The sequence below is a fragment of the Nesoenas mayeri genome (assembly GCF_963082525.1).
Source record: "Nesoenas mayeri genome assembly, chromosome: 8".
Lineage (NCBI taxonomy): Eukaryota > Metazoa > Chordata > Aves > Columbiformes > Columbidae > Nesoenas > Nesoenas mayeri.
This window is the reverse complement of record NC_137554.1, coordinates 11,862,293-11,877,728: the sequence shown is the minus strand read 5'-3', so window position 1 is coordinate 11,877,728 and position 15,436 is coordinate 11,862,293. Positions and strand designations below refer to the sequence as shown.

Here is a 15,436-nt window from a genome sequence, read left to right as displayed (position 1 = left end):
AAAAAAGCAAGAGCAGTGCCTTTCCCCTAAGTATCTCTTTTTTATAATATTTCATCACACTAATGTGTAAAATTGTGCTTATCTTTTAAAAAGAAAATAAATAAAAACAAAATAAAATTAATTAGTCATTTGCTTATCTGTGTCAGTAACTGAATTCAATGCATCTTTAACATATAATGGCAAATTAAAGAAACTAAAGACACTCTCCAGCTGGTCAATTTTTCTGAAGATAATTATTTGCAAAACGAGTAAGAAAGAGTCCAAAAACAACTACATATCATTGCTGCAAAGAAGAAGAACACTGTCATGAATGGTTTTTATTTGTAACTGTTGATCCCATAAGTCTCAGAAACATACTGAATATTTAAAATTTTAAAAGATCATTTATCAAAATATATTTGGCTAAGTTTTGAATGTTCTTCTGTATCACACAACGATATGACAAAAACAGTCGCATATGCAGAAGATGAGTTGAGAAAGGCAGAGGAGAAACTTTGCTTAGCTGCTCAGGAAGAGACGTGCCCACATTACTACTTACTTGGCATTATTCCATTGGGCTGGAAATACTCATTTGATATGAACCTGTTACAACTGAAAATGCGCTGCTGATAGTAAAATTAAAGTTTCGTTTTTTCATCACATACAGAGCCAAATTTTTTGCCTCTCAAGAAAACATAGTAGCACAAACCCATAGTAAATAATTGAATCTCTAGCATTGTACAAACCAGTTCATTCACACAACAATCAAATGTATCAGCCAGTTCATAAACACAATCACTAGTAACAAGAGAACAATTTAAAAATAACTTCATGCTTTCTAAACTGCTATGGTTCTCAGCATCCATCTTTATGGTTGTCATCATCATTAATTTCATTTGTTCTACTTGCATTTTAAAAATCACACTGAGATACAATATACTACTATCTTAATAATCATAGTTTTCAGTAAGCCTATATAGTGTTTTGATTGATATGGAACTTTGTTGCTCATGATTTCTGCAAACAACTCACATCAAGGACTCCAAACTCGACAATAAACTAAAACATTAATTAAAATGTTTTTCACCATGTTGCAAAATAGTTTTCCCCATTTCAACAAACAACTGGAGAGATGACACAATACATTTTCCAGCACATCTGCATAGTCATCTCTGATTTCTGAATCTGGGTGACTTAGAAACAATTCATTTTAACAGCTGTAACTTGTAAACTAATAAGAGCTTTTTTGCAATAGAACAAATGTAATAGGTAAAGAACTGAAATGGAAACAAGTATATACCCAGTAACAGCAGCATAATACTGAATAGCAGTAAGACTGGGCCACAACATCAGTAAATGAACAACTAATACACAAATACAGAAGTTAAATCAGGTATATAAAATCACAGAGAAAATACTGAATAAAGGTGTTTTTCTCAAGATGTAACTCAGGATTCCTAATATTAATGCAGGGTAACAGCATACGAAATGTAATTCAAATAAAGTACTTGCAGTTGAAACAGTAAACTGTTTCCAGCCAGATTAATGTAATTGGATGAGCCGTGCTACCTTCTGTGTCAGCTAGTATTAAATATAGCTTTCCTGGAAATGTCTTAAGGTTTAAAGCCAAAAGACAAATTCAAGAACTGCACATTAAATCACCACATAACTTTTTTGAGCAGAAACAATGGTAAATATATATTAAAGCAATGACAGCTATGAAAAGTGTTCTTCATATGCCAACACTGATTATGAAAGACTGCTGAAATATTAACAGTAAATCTTTCAGTAACACCTTTTTAAGATGTTGGAGATGCTTATACCACATAATATAGATGATAAACCATAGGTCATACAAAGCCCTGAAGAAAACTGCACACATCAGAAAGCACGCTGTACCCCAAAAGATGACCTTCTTACACATCACTGTGCGTGACTTCTACTTCATTGTTAACTTGCCATGCCAACTCTTTATTCTTCTAATTTCCTCATAAAACAGAAGTGGAATACAGAAACTAATGCTGTTGAAGCAACTGAATGAATTGTAATTCTAAAGAGATAAAAGATTATGAATGAAAGTAACATAAGAAGATAGTCTAAAGAAACTAAAAATGGGGCAAGTAAATTGTTAGGAACTTCCAGAAAATGAAGATAAAATGAAATTGTCTTCGGGAAAAAGAAAAACAGAATCTCATGTCAAAAAATTGCTTATTGCATTAGCTTGTTTAGTGGCAGAGAATATTGAAAGATAAAGGATCCACTTTAAGCAAAGCCTCAAACCCTTTACTTATGACAGAACATGTAGATTTTTATTCAGATTTTTCAAGTGCCCTCATAAGCTGACTACAAAATACAGCAACATCTCAAAAAAAAATTCTTGAAATGAGATTAAACTGCATGCCATACTACTTTGAGATCATGGAAATCAACTGGAAAGAAATGAAAAAATTGCAAAATGCTCTTGAAGAAATGCTTTAAAACTCATCACCAGAAATTAGAGATATGGAGAGCTGAAAGGCATTTTTGCTATGTACATGCAGCTGACTGAATTTGTGTACCTTTACAACACATGAAACATTGTTTTACATTGATTGCTTTAGGATGGATGAAGCCTGCAAATGTTCCATCTTTCCAAGAACAAGACAAAAAACATATATAAGTTTAAAAATATGCACTCATTGCTCAATGCTTAAAAACCAAAATATATAACCAGAACTGAAAAGACAGTGTTCCACAACAGATACACAATGAAATTAATTACTGAAAAGTCAGCTATAAATCTATTGAAATTATTAACAAGTTTGAGGGTACATAGTAGGGAGTATGAGGAATTAACAACCTAAGAAATGACAGGAAGAAATGACATGATGAGAAGCTATGCTGTTTTCCTAACAGAGTAACTGGTACTAGTCTAAAAGTATTGCAGGCAACATCCAAACAGCTGTCAGATTAATTCAGAGATACAGGAGCATGATGCTCTTCCCACAAATGAGCAGCAGTCAGCAAAAAGTTAAGCCTCTTTTCCAATGACCCAAGGAAGAAAAAGAGTCATGAAAGCCACAAGTTTCAGGTTTGACTTATGGTCTGATTACATCTGCATGATAAAAGTTTGAAACGCGAAGTACAAAGTACTGCAAATAGTCTATCAAGACCATAAGAAACATCTACATTTATAAGCTCTCTGTTAGAAATTCACCATTCTCAGTTTCCCAGCATCCAGTATAGATAAAATGACAGCAGGACTCCCACCTAAGGTCTGTATAAAGATGAAACGACAGCTCCTCTTTCAGAATTAAAACTCAAGATTGACAATTGTGCTTGGAGCACTGATATTCCACTGTATCTCATTATTGAAAAAAAGCATGAATGTTGGCCATTCAGTCCTATCACCTTCAGTTGATTACACAGTTTCTCAAAAATTGCAAGGCATTTCATACAAATGATGTCACAATGTATTTGTAACACAGCCCACCATTACAGCCTTGCAGTAACAACCAGGCAGATAATGGAAAAATGTTCTACCTAAGAATCACTAAACACAAATACCACCAGCATCCCATCTTTAAGACTTCATTTTAAACCTCTAAAAAAATTACTTCAGTTCAACTATTGAAATTTCAGTGAAACTAAATGACTAGCATGCACAGTCTGTCATTGGTTTTGTTTGCACCTACTAAAGGTGTTAACATAAAGAGCCAGTTCCCGGTTTTACAAGACTCCAATTCCAATCCCCTCACTAGATGTTTCTTCTAGTAAAAACTTCTTAGTTGCACGCAACAACCTTCTCAGGAATGCAGAAGATAAAGCTGAAACTCCTGGAATCACACTCATATCTCTCAAGTGCTGGGCTAGTACCTGAGGAACCACAACATTGTTCCTGGAAAGAGATAATCATTGCACTCCCTGGCACCAGTACCAAAGTAAAACGTTTCTTTCAAGAAACCCATTTTATAAAGAAGTTGCCCTTGTTCTTAGAGAGAGGTCAGGAAAAAACTACTTAATGTTAATGGCATCTCAAACTCAGGGAGACAGTTTTAAAAAAAAATCTAGGTTATACAAATGAAATACTTGGGCAGGAATGAGAACAGGAAAAAGAACACAAAAGGCCTTCCAGCTTTTGCGAAACAAAGCAGCAATCAAGCTAAACCAAAACAAATAACAACCCCGAGTTCTTAGTCTCAACCTAAAGACTTAATAGACCACCACACCTCTTGCTTCAGGAATAAAGATTTGAGTATCGGACCAAAGAGTCAGGATATCTCACAAAACTGCTTGGCTTGCCTCACATGGTGACATTTCTATTTAAGTTTCAAGGAACTGTACAGCCTACATTCCCCTCACATTACTTGTGAAGTAGAAAAATCCCAGGCATTTGGATTTTCCTGATAAGTTACTATTTATTTTCAAGAAACTCATTCTTCCTCTTTTAAACATGTCATCTTCTTAGACAGGAGATGTAACCAGATATTCCAGTTGGTTTTTTCCTCATTTTTATTAGAAAATGCTGAAGAACCTTTCAACACAAGTTCATCCTTTTCTTCCTCTCCTCCGCATAAATCTGTAACCCCTTCCTGACCATATTGCACAAATCTCAAATGTCATCATGTACTGTTTAGCAAATTCTCCAGATAATAAAAACCACAGATAGTAAAATAAAACTTTTAATGAGATTAATTCTAAACCATAAGAGAGCAAAGTTTTCACAATTCATAAATCCAAGTACTAATCTATATCCTTGTTCTACTAGATCCCAGTTTATAGCAGTCAAAGCTTATAAGCCTGAAAAGAGATCCCATTAAATTAAGAAATGACAGAACATCAGTAATTTTTGCTGATTTAAATAATGCAGTGCAGTAACTACAATCTACAGGTATAGTCAGGAAGCTCCGATGCAAAGTGGTAACTCAGGATATACTGCACAGAAACACACTGGACAGGCCGGGCAGGGTGAAAAATAGGGGACTGTCCTGTAGAGTTACCTTGAAGAATGCATTAGTGCTGCAGTGTCACTGGAGCATCTGCAAGTCCCATCAGCTTTGCAATTACCTCCTCTCTTAAAAGAAAAAATAAAAAATGTTCTTCTCTGAAAAGCTCCCAGTATACAATACTTGCTCTCAAGCACATTAATGAGTTTCACTGAGCCTGTGAGACTTTTGCTCATAAAATGAACAAATATTGGTAAAATTAAATATATAGACAAGTACCTGCACTATTAGGATCTAACTAAAAGCAGTCTACGGGGGGATGAGGGAACCCATACTTGACTCTTGAGAACTTATCAGTCCTCCTTAATGAACCTTGTTAACAATTTCTACATCATTTTTCAAAAATCAGGCTCTAATCATTCCAAAAGCTGCAGTCTTCATCCATTCCTTAGCCATCTCACTTCTCAGTTACAACAACACCCTTTCCTCCAGTATTGAGAGATTATAATTTCACCTGCCTAGGTTTCTTGAGTGTCATCTCTCCCTGCCTCTTTGCACCCTTCTCTATTGCACCAAACATGAGCCTGTAACCTCACTTGCGAGGGCACCACTGGCCGTTTCCAGGTCTCTTACCTCATTATACCAAAGGATTACTGTTTGCTTTTCATGAGACTCCGACACTCCCTTGTACATTTCAACAAGTATTTCCTGCATTCTCTTGGGTTGCTTATGTGCTAATCCCCTGCAAACATGACCAAGGTTCACCCCATATTACTACCCTTCGCTTGCTAGGCTTACTAAGGTGCTACAGTTGAGATCACTGCCCCTCATGCTGAAGAATACTTGGGTTTGCACAGTTCTCTCATTGGGTGTGACCGGTAAATGACCCATCTTCTGCTGGAATTGAAAGTTAAGGGAATTGGGGATGGTCTTTATAGCCTATGTTTGTGTAGAAGGCAGCACAAGACAAGCCCACTGTGTGACTAATGGTTCTAGGCTCTGAAGAAATACAAACATAAAATACACCCCAACTACTGATTATTGATGTCCAATACCCTAAATATTCCTCTAATTGTGACTGACTTCATATAAATAGGAGGGAAATGCAGGACAATTAAATGTCAAACAGATAGCTACAACAGAAATAATTTATTAACTTACTATAGAAAAAAAATGTGTTGGGCACTAGAAACATTATCATTTCCTTTACTGCAGAGAAAGCCAACTGTATCATAGCACAAATATTGTCTTCCATTCATACATATCAATTGTTTTCCTACTCACAGCCACAAGAAAACCCTATGTCACCTGGCACAAATGCTTATTTGAAAACATTGTTAGAGAAGTAAAACATTATTTACCTTCTTTGGAAGTCATGAAGCATCTAGGAGAAAAACAAAGTGTACAAGAATCACAGCACACATTCAGAGAAAACCCCCTCTATTACTCTGCCAAACAGAATTTACAAGTGAGGTTTTCACATCCACATGAATTGGGCACCCATCATAAAACTGATCCACCAATCAAATGCTGTATTTCCAAAGGGTTTACAAAGCAGATAAAGATCCAAAAGGCACACCCATCTCCATCACTTCACTCACATCTGCTTCCCCAAGTATGCCAAAACTAAGGCTGCCTCAATTCTCCAGTGCAACTGCCGTCATATTTCAGAAGTTCTTCAGTACTTAAACAACACTCCAAACTCCAATAAAGGACACGTCATTTCATTGCACAATGCTGAAAATATATTTACTTAATACAGAAACACAAAAAAGCATCTTGTACTATTTCTTGTGTACCAGCTAGTGAGAAGTGATCTGCAGGGTACCTGCCTTCTGAACAAATACTTGTAAGCATTACATAAATAGATACTATGATAAAATGGTAAACTTTCTTTTAGTATACAGTAGATATTACCCATTCAAGTGGGATTTTAAATAGTTACTTCAAGTGGGCAGTCCAATCAAAGAGAAACAGGACAAGTTATTGGAATTTGCTGCTTTTTGTGTTTTACTTCTAACATTTTAAAACACCGCATTGCACTTAGACATTAAAGAATGTGGAAGGAATGTTGAAGTAGTCAACAAATGCAGCTACTGTTACAATATTAACTTGCTTAAAAAAAGCCCAAAACAAATAAAACACTCCACTTTGTTCCAATTTTACAACACAACTAGTAGAGACAACAAATAAGCTTGCTTGCCCAAGACCACACAAGAGTTCCACAGTAAAGCCCAAGAAAAATTCAGGTCTTCCAATATTAGATTTTTAGCTCACTGTAAGGCTCCACTTCTTTGAAAGATGTGAAAAGTAACAGAACTATGTACAATGCCAGATAGCACTTCTAGCAGTCTACTCCCCTTTTTATTGTAAATGACAGTTTTGACTAAAAAAAAAAAAAAAAAAAAAAAATCAAGGAAAAGTTATTAATGACTCTCACATGTAACTATTTCAAAATTTCAATACTATTGAAATAACAGAAAAAATATATACACCTGAAATTAAGCCCTTTCTTGTTCTTGTCACCCCAGCAGGAAACACAACACTGCTGCCACTCTCCTCTTAGAATAGAAATTGTAGTGGAGAAAAAACAGCAACCCAGACTAACAAATTTATTGCAGATAATTCCATAAACAAAGTCAGTGTAGTGGGTCAGCATTTTAATGAAAACCAGAGGGTTTTCATTAGTATAATACTTATTTTTTTCTCCTTCTCCTCCCATCCAGCTGAAGCACTGACATGCATCTGAAGACAAACCTCTAAACTTTCTGCCAAGAGAGCACTGGGACTGGGGTACGTAAACTCACTAGGGGCAAAATGAAACAAGCTGATTGGAATCTGAGCTTTCACTGAACAATGTGTTCACCAACACAAGGGAAGAGCTGAACATATCTGGACTTTGGGGAATTCTTTTTCTACCAAGAAGAATTCAAATTGCTGAAAAAGTATGCACATGTGTGCTATGAACAATGAAAGCTAATCTGAAATGTGTTAAAGAACCTCCCCTCTGGAAAAAAAAGAAAAAAAAAAAAAAAAGCATGTTACTCAATTACTGGCTTTATCAAGCATGCTAAAAAACTGCTCTGCAAATGTAAGGACTGAAGTATTTAACTACTGTATTAATAACAGAGGGTCTCACCCAGAACAAGTCAGTATAAGAGCTAATTTAAATGCACAAATGAACTTTTAGGCACTTTAGACTTCTTTCAGCATGTCTATAACATCACTGACAACCCTACAGAAGCATTAACACAAACCTTCTGTCTTCCAGTATTTACTTGTGAACTGTTGAAAGCACAAATCATACCTACTTGGACACTCCTCACCAAGAACAGAAACCTGAAGACATAGACAACAGACTTTTCTCTACATATGTTTTTCTGTATTCCAAGTTCTGATGGATTTGTCGTTCCAAAGGATCATTATCTTGACAGATACACTCTTTAAAGAAATCCTTTGCTTGGCTGACATGCAAGATCTTGCAATCTCTAACAAACTCCTGCTAGTCTCACTCAGGAAATCAAACTGCCAGCTGCAGCATTTACGATCTTTGTAAAGGCAAGTCGCAGACTTTTTTCTACAAATAAGGATGCTACATACATTTTTCAAAAGATGGAAATATTTTTCCAGCATTCAACATTTCCACATTAGTAAAGTCACATGTATGTTTGTACAAACTTCCTTGAAGAGCATCTACATTTCCCAGTACATACACAAGTGGAGTCATAAATAAAAGCAGATGACATTTTAATAGATATCAGGTGATAAACATTTTTCAAAACTGAAAAAATACTGTCTAAACATGGGTACAAACACTTTTGCATTCTTAAATTATGTTCAACATCAAAATCAAACTGATAAAGTCTCAAGACAATGACTCACCCCTTCCTGGAAAAATCAGTAAAAGGTCAGATGTTTACGAACCAGACAATTGCTGGAAAAATATGGACAAACATTATTTCTAACTAAAACTCAATACAATTGTTTTCATTCCAGAGCCTGAACTAACTACACATTCAATAATCAACTACTTCATCCTTACATAACTTTCCATTTGGAAATCTCAGAGGTCTTTGCAAGGATGAGAAAAGCTGCACAATACCCCTTGTGAAAGACTGTAACCTTGCAGAGGTTAAACGTGCTGTCAAGGATCTCACCCATGACAGAGGACATGCATGGCCATCCCATGCAGCTGGAAAACTCTAACTTCATACTTTAGCCACAATACACATTCCTTGCACACATCTGCAGACCACAAAAGCAAGAACACTACATGAGAAGAGAATTGATAGAGTACTGCTTGCAGTCTTTGGTTAAGTTGAAAGAGAAATTTGGCAAAAAAGGAAAAATAAAATTGCGGTTTCATCTCATGAACACCTAAGAATTATATAAAATATTGCCTTTTACACAGTATATGCTAGCACACTGGAAAAGACGTTTATGAAAGATTAAGATTCAGAAGCACAGAAGAATTCCCACATGAGATATGGTTTGATATTTAAAATTATTTTCAATGCTTTTTTAACTTAAAAAAAAGCCAATTTAATAGCATTAACAATGCTAGTGACTACATAAATACAACCATATTAACTGGAGATGAAGGTTTCTCAGCGTCGAAGTGCTTTGAAAAAAATTTTTATTTATCTAAAAAAAATCAATTTTTCTAATCTAGTGAAGTAAAGTATGAGAAATTATTACAACAGAAACACGTTTAGCTACTTTCTGAAGTCAACTTTTTCATATTTACATTCTGTGGATGTTTTCCATATAATTAAATTTGGCAACTTTCAAGATTAGACAACACCACACAATTTACCTTCTTCTACAAAAAGAGCATATATGATTTTAAAACAAGAAGGAAACAATGTCTGAAACAATCATCGAAAGCATACGAAAATTTTTAACAGCTTTTGAAGAACTGATGCAACTGAAAATTATTTAATTTAATATTTTAGTAAATAAAATTTGAGTTCAGGCACAGAATGAATTTTGTTTAAGGAAAATTAAGAAGAGCTCATCACCAAATAGACTTTGATCTTTCTTTGGTCAAAAGTAACTCATTTCTAAACCAGTACTCTACAGTGCCAGTGGTTTCTTAATTATAAAAGATAATGTGCTTCTGGCCCCAGGGAGCTCACAATAATAGTATCATTAAATCTTCTATAGTCTTTTTTTTTTAATCATAAAATCTCAGTCCAAAAGCCCTCAGCAAAACTTCTGCTTTAAATATTTATCAAGAAGTGAGAAACAGATGGCTAGACTGGTTTCACAGACTGGAAATGTTCTGACACGGTATTCAAACTCTTTTTCTGTGAACTGCTATTAAAGGGTTCACAGAGGTTCAAATGACAAAACGTGCATCAAAAGTTGAAAAACATCCTGATTTTTTTAAAGAGAAAGCACAAACTCTTTAATTAATTTCCAAGGAAGCCACTTCAGAGTGCCAATCACAGTTTCACTTGCTTCCACTCGTTAAGCCAAGAACTTCATTATCAACCACCCTCCAGTTTCTAACGCTCAGTGAGCCTTTAGTGTCTAAGCAAATGCACTACATATTCAATTGAACTGAAGAAAATCCAAGACAATAATAACCAGACACAATTTGTTTAAAATCCTACCTTATTAATAATGTTATTTGTACACTTTATGTCCATCACAAAAAGAACACCAGATGTACAGAAAAACACACACTGAACAGATGCTTATGCTGAATAGATTCTTTAACATATCAGAATCCATCATTTTTATTTCTAAATATTTCAAGTTACTAAATAAAAAAAGAAAAAATGTGTTCCATTGATCTATTCTATTGCCTCAGATATTGCAGTACAGTTTAACACAAGTCAGAAAAGGGCACCTTATTAAGCAAGTATGCAAGTCTGCCCAGCACTTCAACGCACAAACCCTCTTACCACTCGTGAGGTGAGCAGAAGCACACTGCATTTGAAAAGAAGTTAAAACTCTGAAAAGTGTATCCAAATAAACACCAACAATTTCCTCTTACTAATGAAGCACAGCAATGCTATTTTGTGATTATGTGCCCCCTTTAATCAGATTATCATTGTTTTACAAATAGGACCTAGAAAAAGGTTAAATATTACAGACAGGAAAATTCAGCACACAGCAGTCAAATTCTCAGAAAATATAATTTCAACCCAATTACAGAAAGCTAGACTTCCCCGTTCTCACTGCTCTGTTCTACTCATTAAGAGAATATTATCATGCAAGGCATGATAATGCACACCATAAGGAATATGCTGCAGAGTGAACACAAAGATAAATGCACTAATGAAAAGTATTTGTGGAATAATACTTTCAAAATTGATCAAAATGGGTTTTTGCCATAAAAAAAGCATACAAAAGGGAATACATTTCACAAAGCATAGAAAACACTGTAGAGTGACACAGTTCTAATGACAGAATGGCTTAAATCAATCAACATTTATTTTACTATTACTAATTCACATTATGTCATCCAATGTGATAGAAGGAAATACATTCATAATTGGAAGCAGCAACACAACACAGAGCATGCTGTTGAGCTGAGACATACTGAAAAGCACAAAGGGCCTCTAACTATTTCACCTTACCCAAGACCACTTATGTTTTGGCCAATGCACATCCACTTCAGAGAATGGTGGTGTACTGACAAAAATAGTTGCTTGAAAAACAAAAAGCCCCGTAATCCATAAACAGAAATAGCAGCTACAGAACTTAAAGAATTAGAAAATACTGGCCCAAAGAAAATCTCTCCCTTGTCACATCCCTGACATAACCATTTAATAAATAAGAGTAGCGTATGCATTGCTTCAATACCAGAAAGAACAGCCACATTTAATAAGTACCACATAAATACCAGACATGAGTTGCTTTACTAATCTCATAGTTTTTCTTCTGGCTCCTTATCTGTTTGTAAATTCATCCATGCACACTTTTTACTCCAACAGAAATTGCATAAAGACTCCAGGAAAAAAAAAAAAATTAGAACTGTGAATCAGCACAAAATACCAATAAATCAGCATGAAGATATACAATTTGAGAAGGCAGGATTAAGAAGATATTAAAACATCTGATAGAAAATAATCAGATTTACCTCAGTGAATCAGCAAAGCCTACACACATATTTGCAGATGTTCTGAAAAACTATAACCTAGATACCAGTCTTAGTCCTGTAAAATCCCACTTTATGACCACAGGTGCAAGCACTAATGGGGGAGAGCTCTGGGCTCAATGAGGTCTCCAGAAAACCTGTGCAGAACAGCTCCCTACAGCTGGAGCTTCTCCACAGGTGAGCTGCCTGTGCCCCAGGCCAGCAGCAAACCCAGGGGGCTTGGGCTGCCCTCGGAACCTGCACCCATACTCGGGACACAGAAAAATGAAGGAAAAGTTCCAGCAGGACGCAAACACATCTAATACTTCATTCACTCCTTCTTTGGTGCCCTATCTTTGAAGTTCTCAAATACTGGTTTTCCTTGTGTTTTTAACCTAGGTTTAAGCTAATTTTTAATGAATTTGATTTTGTGCCAGACTTTTTAAAAATATTCTTTGACCAACACAAGTTGCTAAAACAAATGTTCAATACTCTTTTTGATCAATAAGAATAATATTTTTCCAACTAAGAAAACTGTTTGCTTTATAACCCTAATAGATATTTTTTAAAGTATTATTAGATTCAACAGAAAAAGTAACCCATGTAAAAACTGATATTGTCAAGAGCCCAGTTGCATAGTTATGAACAGAGAATTTTATGCATAATTACCTCATTAGTGCAGAGTTTTGGGTATCTCCTGATATCACACAAGAAGTATATTAAATTTTGCTGAAATAAGAGTGTTGCAGCAAAACTTTCAGCTTAAAGTTCTGATATTATTTCTTCAAAGTAACACATAAGAATTAGTGAATTAGGAGAAAAAAAAAACAACATACAGTTGGTCTAGACAAAATTTTGCTAGTTTCATGACACTATAAAGAAAATGTCTGTCATTAAAAGGAAGTCTCATGTCAAAATCCACCTGTTTGTATATATTTCTTAAGCACACACCTTCTTTTTTAAGCACACACCTTCTTACAAAACTGAATAGAAGACAGACTACCAAACATTAACTGTCATTTATAAGCTGAACAAATAAAAGAGGCTACCAAAATGAACAGAGATGAGTAAGCTAAAACTCTGTTTTCTAAAGCAATGCACATTTAAGTGCTTACAGAAGAAAATTCAGTGCTTGCCTAAAATGAAAACCCCCACTCTTCCAAAACACTGACATACAACCTCTCATCCAAAGTATGTACAAGTATGAGCTACAAAGACACACTTCTGATGCCAAGAAAAATCATGGCTTTTGCTTATTCCTTACTGTTAATATTAGAAGTTTTATATTTCAGTTTCGTTATAGCAGCACTGTCAGACCTTCACAACTGTATTTTATCTGAATTCTCATCACACCTATAAATCCTAGTTAAGTACAAGGTACTGTACAAAACACTAAAGTAACCCCCAAATATGTTGAACTCAGGCTTCTCCACGTGGCTCACTTGATGCAATGCTATCACATTTTCATTCTGCATATCCAGACAGGACTTATCCAGGTGGCTTCAGGAGCTTCCCCAGCCCAAGTGCCACACGGCACACACACCCCAGCAATGTCCCCCCAGCTCACTCGGGCAACCAGCCGGCTCGCTGCTGGGCAGATCTTTGCTCCTCTAAAGGCTAATAGCCCTGCACTAGAAACTACTGATAAAGGCATTCAAGTCAAATTAAAAAAAAAAAAAAGAATGTAAGGTAAGAGCTCCTCAATAGTGTTCAAGTTGCACTGCTTAGCATTCTGTAAATTTTCTTCTGAATCCAAGTGTCTGTGTTTCACAGCGTTTGGTCTTTAAACGCAAATAAACGAGGGGCAGGCAGCATTTAAATCGGGCACGTTAAACCCTCCTTGGTACTACGATTTCTTTCGCTTAGGCTTTCCCACAATCAGTGTCAGCTCCAGTTATAGCTGCAGCAGTAGGAAATCCGACCGAAAACTAAAGCTCGCACAGCTGCCTGCGAGCAGACATCACTGTGCTCCCTCGGGAGCAGCCCCTTCCCTTCCGCACCGCCCCGGCACAGCCGACAGACCGGCGGAGGGCGGGCGGACGTTTAAGATGCAACGCGACACGGGCACACAGGCAAAGACACTGTCTGTCCCCGTGCGCCGATTCTTCGTATTTAAAAAATACAATGCACATTAGCCAACGTTCCGTGGTACTTTCGGAGACGGGGCTATGTAATAGCTGCTCCCAATTAGGGGCGACAGCTCAAGACGCTTTACTCGTCAGAGCAGTCGGGCGGTTTTCGGGTGAGGAGCAGCCCCGGGACCGCCTGGCACCACCGCCCACAGGGTGCCCGGTGCGGGCCGCGGCCGCTGCCCGAGCCGCGCCGGGACCCCGCCCCACGCCACCGCCAGGCGGGCCGCCGGCCCCAGCCGCCTCACCGAGAGCCGTCCCTCCTCTCGCCTCACAGAATGGCGGCGGGGGGCGGCGGGCGCACAAAGAAGCCCGACCTGCTGCGGCCGTTACCGCGCGAGGCGCCGCGCGCCCACTCCCCTCCCCCTCCGGGGAGCGCCATGGCCGCGCAGGCGGCGCGCGCGCACCCGCAGCCGGGACGAGGCGCTGCCGACCCACCGCCCCGCCTCGGCTCCCCCTCCCCAGCGCGGACACCGCCTCCCTCCGCCGCCCCCGGCGCCTCGCCCCCGCCCCAGCCCCCCGCCCGACCCCCCTGCCCGGTGCCCGCCACCCCAGCGCCGAACAAAGCGCCTCGGCGGCCGCCTCAGCTCCGGCCGCTCCGCGCCTCTCCCGGGGAAGCCGCCTCAGCAGACAAGGGAAGGCGGCGAATCCCAGACACAATGAGAGGCGAGCCGGGACTCACCCACAGCTCCGTGCCCCAGCTCATGGCTGCTCCGCGGGCAGCGCCGGCTCCAGCAGAGGCGACGGCGAGGACTGAGGGTCGGGCGGCGGCCGGAGAAGGGGTCCCGCCGGGAAGCGCCGGTGCCCTCGGTCACTGGGGAGAGGCGGCGGGCGGCAAGGAACGACGTCGCTCGCAGCTCCGGCTCCGCCTGGCTCGAGGAGGGGGAGCCGCGGAGGAGACTGGGAAAGGGGCGGGCCCGGCGGAGGCTGCGGGGGTCGGGCCGGGGTGAGGCCGCGCACAGCAGGAGGGAGGCAGACCGGGCGCCGACCTGGCCGCTGCGCCTCCCCGGGGACGTTGGGTCCCGCGCTCCGTGCGCGGCGGCACACGCAGCCCGGAGCCCCCGGCCGCGGCGGGGCGGAGGGAGGGCTGTCACGGCCTCAGGCCGCTCCCGGTGCCGGCTGCGTCGTCATTCGTTGCCGAGGAGGAGGGGGCGCCTGGCGGGAGGAGGCGGCGAGGCCCCGGGTCTTTGTATCCCGCCCGGCTGCGAGGCCTCCTGGGTGCCCCCGGAAAGCGCTGACTCACGGCCGGGAGAGGCGGCGGCCCCGCCGGCCCGGGGCTCGCACCCCCTCACCTGCCGCCATGGCGGCCGAGA

At 39.4% G+C, this 15,436-nt stretch overlaps 1 protein-coding gene across 4 annotated transcripts in view; it reads right to left on the bottom strand.

Annotated features, from left to right (window-relative positions):
• FNBP1L (formin binding protein 1 like) overlaps positions 1-14,991 on the bottom strand; it is a 52,592-nt gene extending 37,601 nt beyond the window's left edge. For all 4 annotated transcript variants that reach the window (XM_080349177.1, XM_080349179.1, XM_080349176.1 and 1 more), the window contains exon 1: positions 14,806-14,991. In XM_080349177.1, the coding sequence (XP_080205303.1) occupies positions 14,806-14,829 (24 nt within the window). In that variant the 5' untranslated portion in view covers positions 14,830-14,991. The remainder of the gene's footprint in view (positions 1-14,805) is intronic.
• Positions 14,992-15,436: the final 445 nt, after the last annotated feature.